This window comes from Habropoda laboriosa, unplaced genomic scaffold, assembly GCF_001263275.1.
Source record: "Habropoda laboriosa isolate 0110345459 unplaced genomic scaffold, ASM126327v1 scaffold9, whole genome shotgun sequence".
Lineage (NCBI taxonomy): Eukaryota > Metazoa > Arthropoda > Insecta > Hymenoptera > Apidae > Habropoda > Habropoda laboriosa.
The window spans coordinates 1,679,056-1,696,508 of NW_017100191.1; the positions used below are offsets into that span (position 1 = coordinate 1,679,056).

Genomic DNA, 17,453 nt, shown 5'->3' on the forward strand with positions numbered 1-17,453 from the left:
AATGTAATTTATACAAATTATAAGAAGTACATAACAATAACATAATATCTCTCACACTGTCGCTACTCAATCAAATCCATATATGTATATTCGAAAGTTAAACGTAATCGATAATTGGTTGATCGAACAGGTACACAAAAAGTGTCTCTGTGTTATGTATTCAAAGATACTGTTCCATATTTAATTGATGTCAATTTTATTAGTAGGTTAGATGGTTTCATACTCCGGAGTTATCGATATTTTATAGGAAAAGTGAGGTCGAACGTAATATAAATGTGGACGGCGTATAATTTTTATTACTTCTTCTATTGCCTCCTTAAAAGTCCACCGGCGTACACTCGTACACCCTTCACGGTTTTTGCTGGAAACCTCAAGACACCCGTATATCACGCGATTGCCGACCCTCCCTATTTCAAGGCGTTTATCGAAGGTCAAATAGCCTTCGGGAGGATACAGATTGTGGATCGAATCCTTTTAGTTTCAATTCAAACTTCCGAAAATGTTTGTCCAACCAAACGACGAGTTCGCTAAAAGAAAATCAAAACGGATACGCTGTTCGTTAAAGGGTAAAAGCGTCGTAAAAATGAAACTTCCTTCCTCTGTGTGCGTTCATTGAAGGAGTATAAAAACGTCGAGAAGTAAAACGATGCAGTAAAACAAGACAATGTCTGCCTGCAAAGGAGCATGTGGAAATATAAAACGTTTCACTTGCTAGTTCTAACTTCTGTCCTTGTATACGCGGGAGTACATCGGATCCATTGTATATCTGGCAATGAACCTCCTCGTAGATGGAGAAAGGCGTCAATATACGTGATTTACCAGATCCAGTTTCGTACCTGTATTGAAAGAGAAGTGGAAATGATGCGAGATACAGTTTTTCCCTCGCTTCGTGGCTATATAAGAGAGTCGATGCCGGTGATCGGCTGCAAACCATCCTTAGTCGTGCCTTTACAGTAGGAAGAGGATCAAATGAAGAAGCTGGTGAGTCGTTCGTTCACTTTGAAATTTGTCCAAGTTCATACGAAACTTGAATAAGTGACGGTGACATAAAAAAAAAAAAACACGATTCCTAACTTCTTCAGATCGTAATCGCCATGATGGCGGTGGTCGTCACCGCGTACAAGAACGCAAGAAGAAACAACGCTGGATCAGCCTTCGAGGAATTTCCACCTTATCAAAGAACACGTCAGCACCCGCTTCTTTACGAGCAACATCATCCGTTCCGGGAGCAATTGATTAAAACGCAACAGTATCAATCCCACCGACGTCGCCCCAATCGCCAGGACTTGTTCCCTTATCTCGGTCAGCAGTCATTCGGAGATCAATCCTTGTTGAAAGGTCATTCTTCCGACTTGAAGAGGCACTCCTCGTTCTTTCCGGACGGTATACTGTTGAGGAACGTACACGACAAAGACGGGATGTTGTTCGGAAAGGAACAGATCATCGAGGATCAAACGAACGATCAGCAAGCACTTCGCGATGATTTTCGATTCGCTGACTTGTTCGATAAGACAACTGGCTCGTTGAAGGGACAATCGGGACAGCTACAGTCCACCGGTTCATTTATCAGGGATCCAGAGTATTTGAAACACGGTAAGTGTCCTAAATAAAATGAGGGCACCTTTTGTGTTCTCTGAAACAAATGGCTCCGCAGAGAGCTATGGAATGGTTTGAAAGGAAACGACTGAAAAGTTAGAATGCTAAGAAAGGATTTCTTCGCTGTATTCAGGAAACCATGGCCTCGGCTACGTCTCCATGCCGGCGATTTCACCGTACGAGAATGTTCTAGCATTGAACGAGGAAGCATCCACGACGATGACACCGTCAATGGCCCCGACATCCACCCACCAGCCATTGCTGCAGACTACTGTCTCCAACAGCGCTTCAGCTATCAGCCAAGTTCATACGTCTACAACTTTCAAGCCGAAAATGGCTTCGCTGAAGGCCTCGTATATGGCGACAATGCCAACCGTGAAATCCGATACGGTGAGTGAAATGTACTCTTCATATATCACAGTGTCGTATTCAATTCAACCCACGATACGTTTCCGCCATGTTTTTCTTCGTTCCTGCTTATGCAATTTACTTATCAATTTATCAGCTCCGTTCGCTGCTTCTTACGAATTACCATAAATAGTAGATACCTACACTACCGCTCAAAAGTATCCGGATCCTTGATAGTGTCATGCATTGTCGACTTCGGAATTTTCTTCGTTAAAGCAATTTCTCGAACTGAATATCCTTGTTCCGCAAGAGTAAGGATACTAGCACGTTTTTCTAACGATAATTCTCGTTTCGAATTCATAACTGAACATAGGAAGAGCAACAGACGAATTAAAGCAAAGCGGGTGACTTAATAGGTATCGGAGAACTCTCTGAAATCGATCTGTACCATAGAAATGAAATAAACTAAATCTTCAGACCTTCTCAAACAACGATATCGTTCCATTAGATTTCGTCTTTATAAAACAGGAATTATATTATTGCATTTTTATTATGTCATTTGTACATAAAAATAAATTTTAGTACGCTACGATACTTTAGTATACATAATTATAACAATTACAAAAGATAAAACGAGTGTACATACTTTTTCTGCTAACTTAAACTACATTTTGTAGAGAATAAGGAAGTGTCCGGATACTTTTGAGCGGTAGTGTACACATCCAATACATCCAGTTCAACCCTAGCGAGGTTTCCGGGTCTTTCTCGACCCATCGCCTTCTTACTTTTTCAACAACTTTTGCTGTTATCAATTTATTGTCCGTTTAACGTTATATTGAAAGTTTATCTACTGGTAGCAAAAATTGTTACGCATAAGGTCTTTGGGTCTCTTTTTACCCATAGCCGAACGCACCAGGGCTAACACTCTCGCTGCTGTTTCACCTACATTCCAAAGAGTGTGATTATTTCGATTTTCCAAGTGCTAGGAAAATTCTGCCCAAGTTTCGAAATGATCCGGTGAAAGTATTAAAGACCGGCGTGAAATTCCTCCGATTCGAACCTTTTTAAGAAAGTTTGATCAACCCGATGCCGTAACCTCTTTACAACTTCCAAACTGAATCCATACGAGCATAGCAACACGGCCATGAATCTTAAAAGGTTTAATAAAAGTTAGTAATTACTTTCAGCTCGCTGATGCAGGTACCACAAGCCCATCTACTACGGCAGTTTCCACGATGGTACCTCTAGCTCCGATCACCGTGAAGCAATCTTCGAACTTGGCTCATCCGACAGCTTTGACCACCGAGGCCAGCATACCTGTCATGCCCACGGAATCTCCGATCATATCCTTCGGACAGTACGTAATGGCAATGTCACCATTTATTACTTGCTTGACCGATCGTGACCTTTTCTCGGTCACCGTCACTTCGTTTCCAAGACACATGTCTCGAGCTTATGTTATTATAACGCTTGCTACTCTCGCGGATCTCTCCGACGCGATATTTTCTTTATCTTCGCGGGGCAGAAACGTCGTTTCATCCTGGAGGATGTTCGAATAGTTGGCTAGAGTCGGAGGAGCATCGCGAGACACTCTACATGATTAAATTAGTATTCACTTTTCTGAATTGCCACCGCGCCTCCTCCTCTTCTTTTTTCTTTCAGGACGATACCGCCAATTGAATTTCCAGCAGCAAAGTTCATCGCACCAGCGTCTCATTATTACCTCTCGAACGGATTGAAGAACACCCTGCAGCAGTCTCTGCTCAGCTATCTGACATCCCAACAGCTGAAGAGTCCTGATAAAACCAACGGATCGACCGCACTGTTGGACAACGCGTTGAACAACAACCTGATTACCAAGCTTCAGAGCCCAGCGTTGAGTTACACGCTACCAGAAGAGTCGAAGATCACGCTGAAGGATAATCTGCAGATTCCTCTATTGAACTATCTGCTGCAACAAGAATCGAATCGTGCTCTACCAGTCGCGCACACTACCATACCGGAAACTGTGAATTACATTCCGCTAGAGTCACTAGTCGACAAGCCGAAGCTGGTTCTACCAACTGTCCCGATTGCAACTTTGTCAGCGGTTTCTCGACCGTTGCAGACCATAAACTATGCCTCAACGACGCTGCCAAGAGTGTCTGCTCTCCCGTTAGGTATGGCCCCTTTATGCGAATCGATAAAGTTCAGACGAAATCGTTCTTCGATCTCCAATAGGAACCCGCCTCGAGGTAGCATGTCGTTAGAAGAAATTTAATCTTTCACGTCTCCCGGCAACGACTTTCACCTCGACGGTTATAATTTTCGAAAAATTTCATCCGCCTCCGTACCTCCTCGACTTCGATGGATTTCTTTCTATCACCGAGAGAACCATCTGTAACCTAGACATGTTTCCACTCTCTTCACCTATATCCTTCTTACCGTGTCACTTTCAGTTTGGAAAAGTTCAGGTGAACATATATATCCAGAGGGTAAATGCTCGCCAAGGAGAATGAGAAAAGGGGTGTTAAATTCGAGGCGGTTCTTTTTACGAGCGTCACACGGAAATGTGCAATATGTGGCTTTCTCGTATTTTTCGGGTAGAAAATTCTCCCTTTGTGTTCTTTCATAAAGCGTGAGTTTATACCTTCAGGTCTGTCCTCGAACGTAGCTGATGGCCAGGCGACGGGTTTATTCAACAGTTTACCTGGCGGGATAGGCGGAATATCTGCGGGCATACCGACGTTGAACTTCGGTCAAAATTTCCAGCACGCCGGCCAACTACGACAATTTCAGGTGGCAAGAAATCAACCGTACTCCGCAGGTACAGTGTCGTGTAGAGAAGATAAACTCTACAGGGCTTGATCATTTTAACACCTTCTTCTAGCCCCCCTTTCACAGGGCTAGACATCGATCACACCCGCCCTCTCCCATTCACCGTTCATCCAGCAAATCTTCCGCTTCATCTTTTACCAGTATAATCTGTGAAACGCGTTCTGTGCAGGATTGCAGCTGCAGCTGGGCGGCTTCGAAGGGATAGATTACTCCTTACGCTCGTCTAATCCCACCCTACGGCCCACGGACCTCGGGATCGCGAAAGTGGGCTTAAGTTTGCCAGAATTACCGCGACATCAGCTTGCCACGTTCCCCAAGGTAAATTTTCCACGAGTAATTACGGCCAGCGGTGTGTAAAAGAGACTTTACTCCACCGAATAGTTTCTTACTTGTTCCCCGGCTATCGGGAATTTTCCTTCGGGCTTTGGCGTTACTTTAAACACCGCGAACCGAGAGAGTAGACCTTGTGCAGACTGCCGATACCGGGGAAGTTCCTTTATTCGAGCTCGCTTTACCGTTAACATCTTCCTTATTAGCATGCGAAAACATGCGGATTTTCGCAAAGAGGAATTAAGTATTCACGGGGAAAGTTTATCGTTAACGGATGATAATTACACTTCGCGGAGTATGAAATATTTAGAGCAATTTTCTCTACCTGTTACAGGTTGGATTCGGACAACACTTATTGTGAACGCGGAAGTTGACCGTTCAGCTGAGAGACACGTGCTTATTTCATAGGACTGCAAAGTATTCTAGCAAACTGCCAAAGTTCAACAGACCCTAGGTTAATCCTATCGAGACACACCAGACAGTTATCTCTTACCGTAAGGCTGTATAATTGAATCTTCTGCTATACTTAAATAGAAATAAACGATTGTTACCAGAAATTCCCCTCTGTTGTTTGCCACACGTCTCCTATCTGTTACCCATTTCGTCCATTTTATCAACATTCAATATTGACCCCTGGTATAATACTATTAACACATTCCGTGGGATCTGTATCATTATTGACACGATTTGCCGTATCGTATTTTCTCAGGCTAGGTGTACGTATCCCAGATTACCAGCCTATATTTTTTCTTATTACGAACTAACCAGCAAAACACACTTCCTTCCTTTTCCCTAGCTTCGCGCGTATTTCTTCTCGTTTCGCGCTATTTTCCTGCTTTTTCACCGTTGCAACCACCTTCCCTTCTCCGCGTTAACGACCCACACGACACAACCACCCTGTGACATTCGTGAGAACGAGGGTCCAGCCCCTTACGGAGACCTGAGCCGCGCTTTATTTCAGGGACATTCGTAAAAGTCGACGCGAAACGATTTCGTTGCAGATTGGATTCGTTCCCTACCTGCTCTCGTCCATGACCATTGTCACTGTGAATCGCATTGACGCGAACAAATATCACAGGAACATCCCTTTCAGCCTCTATTGTTCTCTGTAAATCTAGAGAAAAGCCTCGTTTTTATCCTGCATAGATAAAAGAATAATGCACTTAGTCACTTACCTCTTTCGCCCCGTTTCTTCTCCTATATCTGGATGAAAGAACGACGGAACACGTCGAATGAACAGTCCCAGTTTAATTTATACTATATTTTATTAATATTAACAAGTGTCTCAGTGTGTTCGATTTGTCGTGTCTGTGTCCCATCGTTATTTCTTCTTTTTTGCGTGTGAATATGTATAGGTATTGCCATCAGTACCTAGATACAGAGTTTTTAGATATTCATTTTTCTTCTCGGTGTTTTCCTTCTTTTCACTTTTTTTTCTCTTTTTTTCTCTTTTTGCTTCGTCTTATCGCTAGTCTCAGCAAATTAAAGATTTATCCCTTACATCTATGCCCTGTATAGACCATTCGTAGTAACGATTAAGAAATTCATAGGAAAAACGTGGTTCTTTCGCACCGAAGCGACACACACATTCTCTCTCTCTCTCTCTCTCTCTCCAATGGACACATATAGACATTTCACGTAACTTATTTTATGTAGTTTCTTTTTTTATTCTTCGTGTGTTTTATTCTTTCCGTGTCTCGCGTCTCTCGAGGAGGTAGAAATCGGCCTCCTGCGAGTCCTCACGAATATCCACGATTCAGGATTAAATAGAATTAATTAGAAATTTCGTCGAGCCTCTTCACAGGCATTCGTATACACACGCTCGTGATTTTCGTCGATCAGTACAGCGCTACTTTCATACATGTGTACACACTCGCTCACACACATACTCTTTCTCTCATTTCGCACAATACAGATACGATTTTTACGTCGTGTATCACACACACATACACGTTTATATACAAGAGAAGGGAATGTATCAGGTTAGAAAAATACAGCAATCTCACGCAGGACCACGCAAAAAAGACATTTAGTGTGCTCTTCTCCAAAGTGCGTTACGTCTGAAACAAACGGCTAGGCTTGTTGATTTTTGCTCGACACGGAAGCACGATTTTTCAAAGTTTCCCGCTCTTTGTAATTGGATCGCAACGTTAACCCCTTGTCTTAAAATATCAAGTTGTCGATGAGATGTAACAGAGATTTGATATGACGCTTCGATTTCAATTTCAATATTCGTACACCCTTATCGGGATTGTTTATTCACGTGACGTAGACGGACAGCCGGAGTCTGTTGGAATATACGTGCGTTAACACGCGATTTGACGATAAATTTTGAAAACTTATTTATTGAGTGGTATTCGGAATTAAATTATTCATGTACCTGGAGGTACCTGGAAAAGTAGCTCGTAGAGGCTGATAGAGTCCTGCGGTTCGCTTATCCAATAAAATTATTCAAATATATTTCCTTCGTTTCTTAGAGATTTTTTTGGAATTTTTTTGGTACTTTCTAGATAAATTTTCAAAAATTCTCGGAACTCTCTGAAAACGTATTTATTGGCTGATATTTAGAATTAAATTAATCATGTTGTGCTGCGGGTACGTCACTGCCAACAAGCCCTTACCGAACCTTGTTCTATTCTTCCACGAGAACTTCCTCTTTTCCAACTCCTTCAGATTTTAGTTTCCGTTCTTCTGTCTCTCCCCGGGTTAAGACTTGCCTTCGTCCTCGAGTAGCCTAAGAAGCGCACATGTGGCATCCAGGTTTGCACGAGGACGAACGGCCCCGCTTTCTAAAAATTTTCCGTTTCCACCACTTTCTCTATTTTTACCTTTATCTATCTCTACTCCTGTCTCCCTGTCCTAACAATATAAAAACCCAGTACACCTACACCTCAGTTCAGATTTTCCTTTACCAGCCATCGAGACGTACCCGCCGAACCGCTGCCGCAGGGACAATTAGCGAATAAAACGATTGTATTTTCCGGGCGAATTGTACGCCGACCATAGCGCTTAGATCTTAATAAATTGAGGTGAACACAGTGCAACGGCGTTCCTCACCCACCACAATGTTCGTGGAGGTTCCTGGAAAATTAGCTCGTAGAGTCTGATGGACTCCTACGGTTCGCTTGTCTAACAAAATTGTCCAAATATATTTTCTTTGCTTCCAAAAAAATCTCTAACACTTCTTACTTATAGGACGATAACTCAGTCGATAGTGTAGAACAATCCGTAGAAGAAATTTCGGATCGCTCAAGTACCTGCTGTTCCAAACGCTTCGAAAAAACTGGCCGTGTGAATCCATTGGACTCACCTTGGCCGGATGAGGGTTAACATAAAAAAAAGAACTTATCCACGTTTCTCACTGGACGAAACGTTGAAGCAATAAATTGTTAACATACTTAGACAAGAGCCGTAAGACAAGGGGTTGAAGAAGAGGAGAAAGGAAAAAGGTTCCTCTGTTCCGACGCTCGTTTCTCTCAGGGTTTTTCCCCAAGCGAGACGGGTGGGAGGGAAAAAAAGAAATTCTGCGAATGGTGTCCAGGTATGCGAGATCCCTGTGCCCAGAAGTTTAGCAGTTAGCTTGTCGTTAACGACCGGCGAACGAAGCACGGGGTAACTTCGCCAATTAATAATCCACCGGCTCCTCTGGAAGGTTCCTTTATCTCGCAGGCAGCGTAAAATGGCACGTGGCGGGCGACCTATTGCGAGAATCGGGCCGTGTGTAAAATGTCGCCGGGATCTCGGTGCGAAAAGTTCCCCTCACGGCGTTACGAAAGGGCATAAAGTTCCCTCGGTCGTCGCTCTCGCAGCGGTGAAGATTTTCCACGGTTAACGAAACGGGTTCTACGCGGGCCGCAACGTCGGTTTTTAAGAGGTTTACACGCGAATTAAACGGATTCATGCAAATCGAGAACACTGCCGCAAGCGCACTCTGATCCTGCGCTCTGTCCGTCAGAACCTAATGCAGATTTCATTTCTCTCGGTTCTGACGAGTAATGAAAAAAAGGAGACAAACGAGAAAGAAAAAGAAAAACGTCGGTGTGCCAGCGATTCGAACCAGCCATAAATCATCGGGAAATTTAATCTCGAAACAGGTTACGGGGCGTGAGGATGGAAAGGTGGGAGGGCAGGAAGGAAGGGGTGAAACGCACGTAACAAAACCTAGCTTTATCACAAGTCATCGAGAAAAAGTTTTTCCCTAAAGTTCTCCCTAGCACTTAGCGATACACTCTATCGTTTACACCCTAGTGTTTTAGTAATTGCGGTGTACCTAGGTTTTAACAGGCATACAATTCATCGTGTACACCACCGTTCGTAAGTACTTTCCAACGTATTCGTTTACAGTGTCCTTTAAATTTGGGCAATTTCACTTCGAAGCTTTCCTCGCGATTAACAAGGACCTGTTCCTGGTTAACCCTTTGCTTTATAGAAACGAGTCAGACTCGTAGCACAGATTCTGGCCAAGATGCGAGAAAAGCAGTTATATTAGTAAGGGAAAGTAATTTTAATTTTAATTTTCCTTTGAATTTACGAGATTGAGGATTACCAAGTGTAATTAATCTGTGATGTAATTGCTTTGCTTACTTAAACTGTACTGAAACGTTGAATAACTGACGCATGGATACGTAGTAGAAAAGATCGTAAGTCAAAGGTGTTAACTCCTCAGCGACGGCCTCCATGCTTTGGATTGTGGTTCTTCTTATTTTTCATTCGCCTTTGTATACGTTGTACGGACTTGGATATCTTTGCTGCCTTTTTTTTTCAGGATCATGCTGAATTAATTGATGTTAATACAGTGCACAGGTTTCTTTCATATATACCTTCCCTTTTGTATTTTCACTTTTGAAGTGTCGTTGGATTCAGCAAATGTTTACGCATTAATTCGTTCTGAACACGAAATAAACAATATTTACAATTTTCGTGAAAATAAAGATAGCAAAAGAAATATAAATATTTTCACAGCATGGTATGTAGTAACGTGTTAATAACAAATTAGTATTAACACTGAAACGTTAATAATAAATTAATATTAACACTGGAACACTGATAACAAATTAATATTAACCCTCTATTACTCATTTTTTCTTCATTAATCAAAAGAAAAGTTACAGTTGATTATGATTTCAAGAAGCAAGTATTAATAATTATTATGAAAAAAATTGACCGTGATAATGCAACAGCTTTGCAAGAGACGTATAAAATGTTGATAAATGGATATGTAACTTTCAAGTCACATGCTGTTACAGAGGGATGACACTGGAACACTAACAATAAATTAACATTACTGTCCCAGGGTTAAAACTGCAGCACATTTCCGCTTGCGGGACGCGTCCTCCGTCGCTGAGGGGTTAATATTTTTCTGCGAGATTTCAACACCATTGTATACAGGAAGTTGCAAATTCTTGCCTTCGACCGTTTTCGTTACGAAGAAAAACAGTTCTCTCGGTAGTGAAATGAAGCGAAAAAGAAAAACAAAACGAGAGAGGACAAGTATCTACTTACGAACGGTAGGCTACCCATCGCCTCGCAATCAGTAATTCGTTAGTCCCTACTATTTTTTATAGTTATTTACAAATATACATTGGAAGCTTACGTTTACGCGATAGAGAACGTATTCGTGGAACTCATAGAGTAAAAAGCTTTGATTGTGACGTTATTGCAAGAGCTCGGGCTTCCCGCGAAACAAACGAGTTCCTATCCTTTCGTTTCGCCCTGGCCCATCTAACAAACACACACGCACATACTCGGTATAAGCGCGTCTCTGGATGCCAATGTACGGTCAGGTATCGTGTTTTCGTATTTTGTATTGATATGTTTTGAAAATTCGGTCGCAGGAAACTCTTCACGGTCGTGTCACGGAGAGATGGGTCACGAAGCGGAGCCGATATGTACAATACAATACACACTACAAAGTGTTTCATATGCATCTACGTCGAACTGTGCCGAACGCGTCGCGAACCTACGTTGTTTATCTTCACGTGAAATTCCTCCGGGCTGTTGAAGTGTGCAGGGTGAGCAAAAAGCAAGAGGACGTCGTCGTTCTCCTATCGATTTTCGTTTTCCCCCTGGAGTTGGACCAGGAGGAACGGTTCCCTTGCAGTTAACGCAACCCAGAGACAATACATAAATCTTGATTAGAGCTGAGGGGATACGAACGACATACACAGTAGCCTGGGAATGATCGATAGAAAAAGAAGAAAACGGGCAAACAAATTCAATACGTTACCCGAAAAACGGCCGCCGCAGGAAATCGCGCCGGTGTATCGAAAAAGATGGATCCACGAGGAAGGAGCGTCTCGCGAATAGGGAACAAACTTGAAATCCGACTTGAAATTCCGTATCTACAGTCCTCGGCGTATACCGTACAGAGGACTTATACGATGAAGAAGATTCACGAAGTAGAAGCGACACGTTCGACGAAAAACCGGCTCACCCTTCCTTATTCCCCTCTCCCCGCGGAATCAATTTTCAAGAATCGAAGAACACGATTTCGGAACTTGGACAACATTGGTAGGACAGTTTCTTAGGTGGATTCGCGATGAAATTTCGTTTTTAGATCCGTGTACGCAAGAATTTTGGGAGCTTGTTCTTCGATCAGTTTCTCTATTCGTCGGACAGATGGTTGTCGAGATGATACGAAGCAGACGGTGTTTCGCTCGAATAGAGTCGTACATAATGTAAAGAACGTGGAGTTATACTGCAACGCGCAAGTGTACAGAGCGTGTAACGGTTTGTCGCTTGGAACTAACGCTTCGGTTCCTCTTTTGCTTTGAGCCAAAAAATATTGCTACACCTTACGAGCTACGGTAATACTGCCACGGTATATTTAATATCCAACGAAGTATACATGTACATACGTATAGCGTTCACTCGCTCGTCAAACACGCTTCGTTTCATCGATCTCGCATTTTTAACCCGACGTTTATCGTCTTACCTAGTCTACCTGCCGCTCTGAATCCTCCTTCTCCTCCGCTGCTCGTTACTCACAGAGCTGGTCGTTTTAAACGACGGCTCGAGACTTCCAACGCGTTCGACGCGTGACACCGTGACGTTCGTTCTTCCTCTTACTATTATTATTTTTTTTTTTTTTTTCGCATACATTTCATTCGACTACTTAGCCTAGATATTTATTTGGTAATTCAGCTCTAACATCGATGCACGTTGCTTCCGGTTCGATATCGGCTCGGGGACTCGAATAGTAACGCGTGACAGATGGAGGATGCAAGTGCTGCTGCTGGGATTATTAACGGTGGTACCGGGATTTCTGATAAGCAACACGTGAGAAGCGCACGATGTATAATTCCATTGTCGTTCGTTCTTTTTTTCTCGTTTTTTGTTTTCGGTTAGAAACTTTGTCTCGGCGATGGTGGTGACGGTGTTGGTTGTGGTTCTTCGAGTGTATCACGCGACCTTTTTGCTTTGTTCGAAACAATTCGGTAGAAAGAGCGAAGGGGGGAAGTAATTGCCTCGAGAAGCTTCTATCTATAGAGGAAAAACTGGTGGTACCAACTGTGATGGAGGTGTTTGCTAATACGATAAATACCTTTTGCCAGAACATCTGTTGAGCTGTTCGATTGTCCAATGCCACGTTGTTCCTCCGTTCAAGACAAACGCGAACCCTAAACCAGAGTGGTCCGCCTAGAAGCTGATCAATTTATGGAAGGCTTTGCGAAATTCGGGATTGAACACAGTGTAAATTACGGGATTCACGAAGCTGTTCATGTAGCCTAGCCAGGAGGTGACGATGAAGGCCGTGACACCTGGTTGACAGGTGGCCTCCAGCTTCGTGCAAATTGCGTCCATGATGTTGCAGGTGAAGAACGGCAGCCAGCAGATCAGAAAGACACCTGAAATCGAAACGTAGACTTCTTCTCCTTGTTCTTCGTTTTCTCGCCAAGTAAGACATACCCAAAACTATCGCCAACGTTTTCGTAGCCTTTCGCTCTTTCTTCGCGGAGCTCTTCTCGCGTTTTTTCTTGCTCGCCTTGTTGGCCTTGTATATCGTGAAACGGGAGCCGGAAGCGGCGTTCTTCTTGTCCTTCTTACAGGTGGAAGTGCCGGACAAGACGCTTGGCGTTCGGCCAAGCTGAAGAGGAAGAAGCGAACCGGCACTCTTGAGCCTCTTTAATTCCTGCTTGTTCGTCTCCGCGCCGTTCTTCTTGGCCTGCGAGCTCTGACTGGTGGCCGCGCCCTTCGGCGGCGGCGAGGAAGATGTCGAGGACGAAGGAGCGGAGGTGATTCGTGGGTAAGGGCTCGGGCTGGAATTCGTTTCGAGAGGCTCGTGAACGACCGTGCTGCTCGCCGCCGCGTCGTACCCGGAATCCTTTCTCGCGTTCTGCGTTCCACCCAGCTGAGCTTGAGCCACTGCGCTGAAACGACAACTGCAATTCGAGTTTTTAGCGTTTCCAGTCACGGCTGGTAACTACGGACCTGCGCTAACCGGAAGTGTGTAGTACGTGTGTTGGCAGCCGCAGGGACGAACGTTCATGCATCACTGCCGCGGGAGTTGCTGCTTGAAAAAGGACGTACATCGATCGAAAATTACAAGGCACTACCCCAGTCTTTTCCAGGCAATTCGCCCGAGAATGACAAACGCGCGTGTGCTTGTGTTTTTATTCGACTGGTTTGCACGTATACGGTAGCACGTTGACGCGCGTATACGCATACAGGCCGCGACAAAGCGAGTTACGTGACCAAACTCTGCTGCAGCGTAGCTCTGCAACCGCTCTCGGCGATTAGTCCCAAAGACATCCGTGCGTGGGAACATGGTTTCCACGTGCGCGAGCCATACATATCGATCTTACGATTAGCCAGCGTGTTCCGGAATTACTGCCGTGCAACGATTTTCACTGTTGAGCTAGTATTGTGCCAGAAACCCTTGTACCGCCGCGATTCGAAAATCCAGAGGTGGATATGGGTATGCTGTACACATGTTCCCTCGCGGACAAATCAAGGAATCCTGCCTCTCTTCTCTTCTCGTCTCTCCCCACCCCTCTCCGCCATTTGTTACCTATTCTATAGTGTCAATAGCGGTTGCCCGGTGTTTTTCCTTTTTTTTTTCACTTACGTTTCGTTACCGCGAAACGAAGGGATCGATCGAGTTGAAAGAGAAAGAGAGAGAGAGAGAGATGAAGAGAGACCGTGTCTTCCGCGTCCAGTCAATATGGTTACCACTCCAACATGCTGGACCAATGGATACTCTACAAACAAACGAATCGATTTCACAGTGGACCGGGTTTATCGGCACTCGCGTTCCTATTTTTATCGAACGTGCCGCCGAGTAATTCTTTGCGCCAATGAATTATTCGACTTGTACACCCGATATAAGAGATCCAGCCTTGCGGATTCCTTTTCACCCGGTCTAACCTCCTTTTTTTCCCAGAGACGGTCTTTTAACCAGAAGGATAAAGCACAATTAAACGGTGGCTCGGAGGAATTTCAAAAGGAGGACACGACCAGTCGGACACGAAGCAGCGGCAAACGAGTTACTCGATGTTATCTTAATTCGAGAATCCAACCAATTAACGTGGAACTTTCAGCTGGGAACTCTTCTTCTGTGTCGCTGAAAATTCATTTCCTCCGATGAACAGGAAAATAGTATTCTCTGGTTTGTTCGTTGTGTTCCACCGATTTTCAATGCCAACTGACTTTTGGTCCGGCTGCTGCTTTGTTTCCTCCACCATTGTTTTTAGCCCATCGTTACTATGGTTGCATGGCGAATATTTAACGCTCCAAATTTCAATAGGTCCACCGTATTTTATTCAGTGAAACGCTAGGCGAAACTCTCTATATTTTTGTTTATTTTTTCATGAATACTCTTCGTCATTAGCAAGGGGACAACAGCGGCGTGAACGTTCGTCCCACGCGCGAGGTTCTAGATCGAGAAATTTTCTATCGAATTCTTTACTCACTTTCGAACACTGCATTGTACCCAAGAGAAACATCGGTAAAAGTCTCTACTTCGGTGATTTCTTTTTTTTTTGCGAATATTTCTCGTCGATAGAGAAGAAGAGAGAAGTGTAGCGTGAACGTTCGTGTCCCGCGCGAGGCTCTAGAATCGAGAAACTCTATCGAATTCTTACGCTGCTTCCTCGACGACCGTGGCTAAAAAGAACTCGGTGCTCTTGTCGTTCGAGATGACCACGACAGGATCAAGGGGCGTCTCGTCCTCGTCCTCGTTACTCCCGGACGCGGTGTTCGTCGGCTCCTCCATGCCAGGCGCCACCAGAGCTGCCGCCCCGAGTGCAGTCTCCGCAAACCTTGCCACAGAATACCCACTACGTGATCTTAGTCAATAGCCTCTAAAAAAAAGCTTCTACACTTAGCATGCTTTTAGTATTCCTCGACGATGCGTGCCGTTCGCGGCTGTAATATATTGGAAAGCGACTATATGCCCGGTGCGACTTTCTTCCGAACTTTCCTACGAACAAAGGATCTAGAAGAGCTTTTACTTCGTTGAATGCGCCCATCCCAACTTTTGCTAAAATAAACGTGATTCTACCTTTTTTGGGGGAAAGTGCTTCGGACCTTTGATATCTTTCGAGAATCATTCGAGATTAGTTTTTTTTTCTAGCTTCACCACAGGCAACAGTGCAAGGGGGTAGAAATATCCTGAATGTTCCCGCGGTTTTAAGCTGACCGCTTTGAGAAACCACACGAATCCATTGAAATTGAACGTTTTTACAGAAAATAATCTCCATAATGTTCGATACACTTCTGCCATCGTATTACAAGAGCATTAATTCGGCGTAGGGGAGAGTCGTGCAGTACCGGCCACTCTAAGTTTTTGTACTATAACTTGGGCTAATGTTGGTAAAAATGAAATTTCAAAAAAGTAATTTGTAGTACAAAGGGTGCTTGATAAAAGGGGACAAATGGTTTTTCTCAAATTTTCTCATAAAGATAAATAATTGGTAGAAATAAAAAAGTTGTAATTTGCAGCGAACGAAAAATTGTCGTACAGTACCGGCCAGCTACTTAGTTGGTAGATATACGGAACACCAGCGTAAACGTTAAACGTCTTAGAACTCTGGTAATACTGAAGAAAAAGGAACGTCGCCGGAATACGTTGCTCAGAGCTGTAGTATTCATTTGTTTTTCCATCAATAGTGCAGTCAACTAACAGCATAAGCGAGATCTAGCTTTGGCCGGTACTGCACGACTCTCCCCTTTAGAAAAATCCGAATCTGCTTCCGAAAATGCTTCCTATGTTGTTTTTGCCTAAGGAAATTGTCAGGTGAGCGGGAAGAAGTGAAAATCGGTCAGAGATAAATCAGGGGAACATGCGAGATCAGGTAGAACAATTTTTGTACAGTTGTGCTTGCTATGTACGGTCTGGTATACGGTCATGCAAAGGATTAGGGTCCTTCGGGTACCTTCAGTTTTTCGTGGACGATCTCCAATTCCTTACTGTAAGTCTCTGCAGTGATAGTGGTACCCGGGCTTAGAAAACTGTAGCGAATTAATCCCGAATTAGACCATTAAACTGTGAGCATGATTTTTTTCAAATGTAAACTAAGTCTCGATCACTTTCTTTCTCTTAGAGACACGGATTTTCATATACGCGGAATTAATCTTCTTGCAACACGTTGGCAATCGCACATTATGGAAATTATTTTCAATGAAAATGTTTAATATCGGTGGAGTTGTGATTTTTCAAAATGAACATTCTTCGCAACGCAACACCTCCAGTTTATTACCGTCACAAGCTAATGTTTTCCAATTATTTCGTGCGTGGATATATATACACATATGTATAATTTTATACAGGAAATTCGATTGTCATATTATCCGGATAATATGGATATTAGCAGCCGGACGCGTGTTACGGAGTAATTGGATTACAGGGAGCCGATGACGTTACAGATTGGATAGGCAAATGGCTGGGTATTCGTAATTCGATTTGAATGATAGCTCCTTGGTCTTCGCGACGTTCGCCCACCACATCCGATCTCTAGGTAAAACAACTAATAATAATTCTCTTTCCCGAAGTTTTAATCATGCAACAACGAAAACAAATTGGAAAGTTCCGCCGTATCGATGTTATATCCCGTGGCCAACTTTCTATACAAACAGGGTCAATATCTGTACCTATAGTATCCTTACTATTTGCCAGCGTAACAGAACAGCCATTGGCTATTCACGGCAGGAGGCAAAGTTTAATAAAAGTGAAATAACGACTGCCACTTGTCATGGGCGAACACGGGTAGGACACGCTTTCTGTTTAAAAATAAATTATTAGCGATATAAAAAATACAGGATGTCCGGAGATAGAGCATAGAGGGGTTAGGGCAAAGGGAAGACGAAGCAGACCGCAGATTATGTCGAATAGATAGGACTCATGGGGGAAAAGACGCGGTCGT

At 43.6% G+C, this 17,453-nt stretch overlaps 2 protein-coding genes across 2 annotated transcripts in view; one reads left to right on the plus strand and one right to left on the minus strand.

Annotated features, from left to right (window-relative positions):
* Window positions 1-969: 969 nt before the first annotated feature.
* LOC108580256 lies at window positions 970-5,464 on the plus strand. Its single transcript, XM_017943966.1, has 8 exons — window positions 970-981; window positions 1,083-1,593; window positions 1,730-1,986; window positions 3,132-3,301; window positions 3,607-4,103; window positions 4,580-4,750; window positions 4,931-5,079; window positions 5,426-5,464. Exons 1-8 carry the CDS (start codon window positions 970-972, stop codon window positions 5,450-5,452), a joined length of 1,794 nt encoding a protein of 597 aa, XP_017799455.1. The 3' UTR covers window positions 5,453-5,464.
* Window positions 5,465-12,729: 7,265 nt separating this feature from the next.
* Window positions 12,730-17,453, minus strand: part of LOC108580360 (dopamine D2-like receptor) — a 171,433-nt gene continuing 166,709 nt past the window's right edge. The window contains exons 5-7 of the mRNA XM_017944094.1: window positions 15,174-15,368; window positions 13,000-13,472; window positions 12,730-12,938 (exon numbers count right to left, since the gene is read on the minus strand). Coding sequence (XP_017799583.1) covers window positions 12,730-12,938; window positions 13,000-13,472; window positions 15,174-15,368 — 877 coding nt within the window. The remainder of the gene's footprint in view (window positions 12,939-12,999; window positions 13,473-15,173; window positions 15,369-17,453) is intronic.

Excerpts from the sequence above, each read along its gene's own strand:
- LOC108580256 (XM_017943966.1), top strand. Across the intron at positions 1,594-1,729 it reads TCCAGAGTATTTGAAACACG|GAAACCATGGCCTCGGCTAC; the intron begins GTAAGTGTCCTA and ends CGCTGTATTCAG. Across the intron at positions 3,302-3,606 it reads CCGATCATATCCTTCGGACA|GACGATACCGCCAATTGAAT; the intron begins GTACGTAATGGC and ends TTTTTCTTTCAG.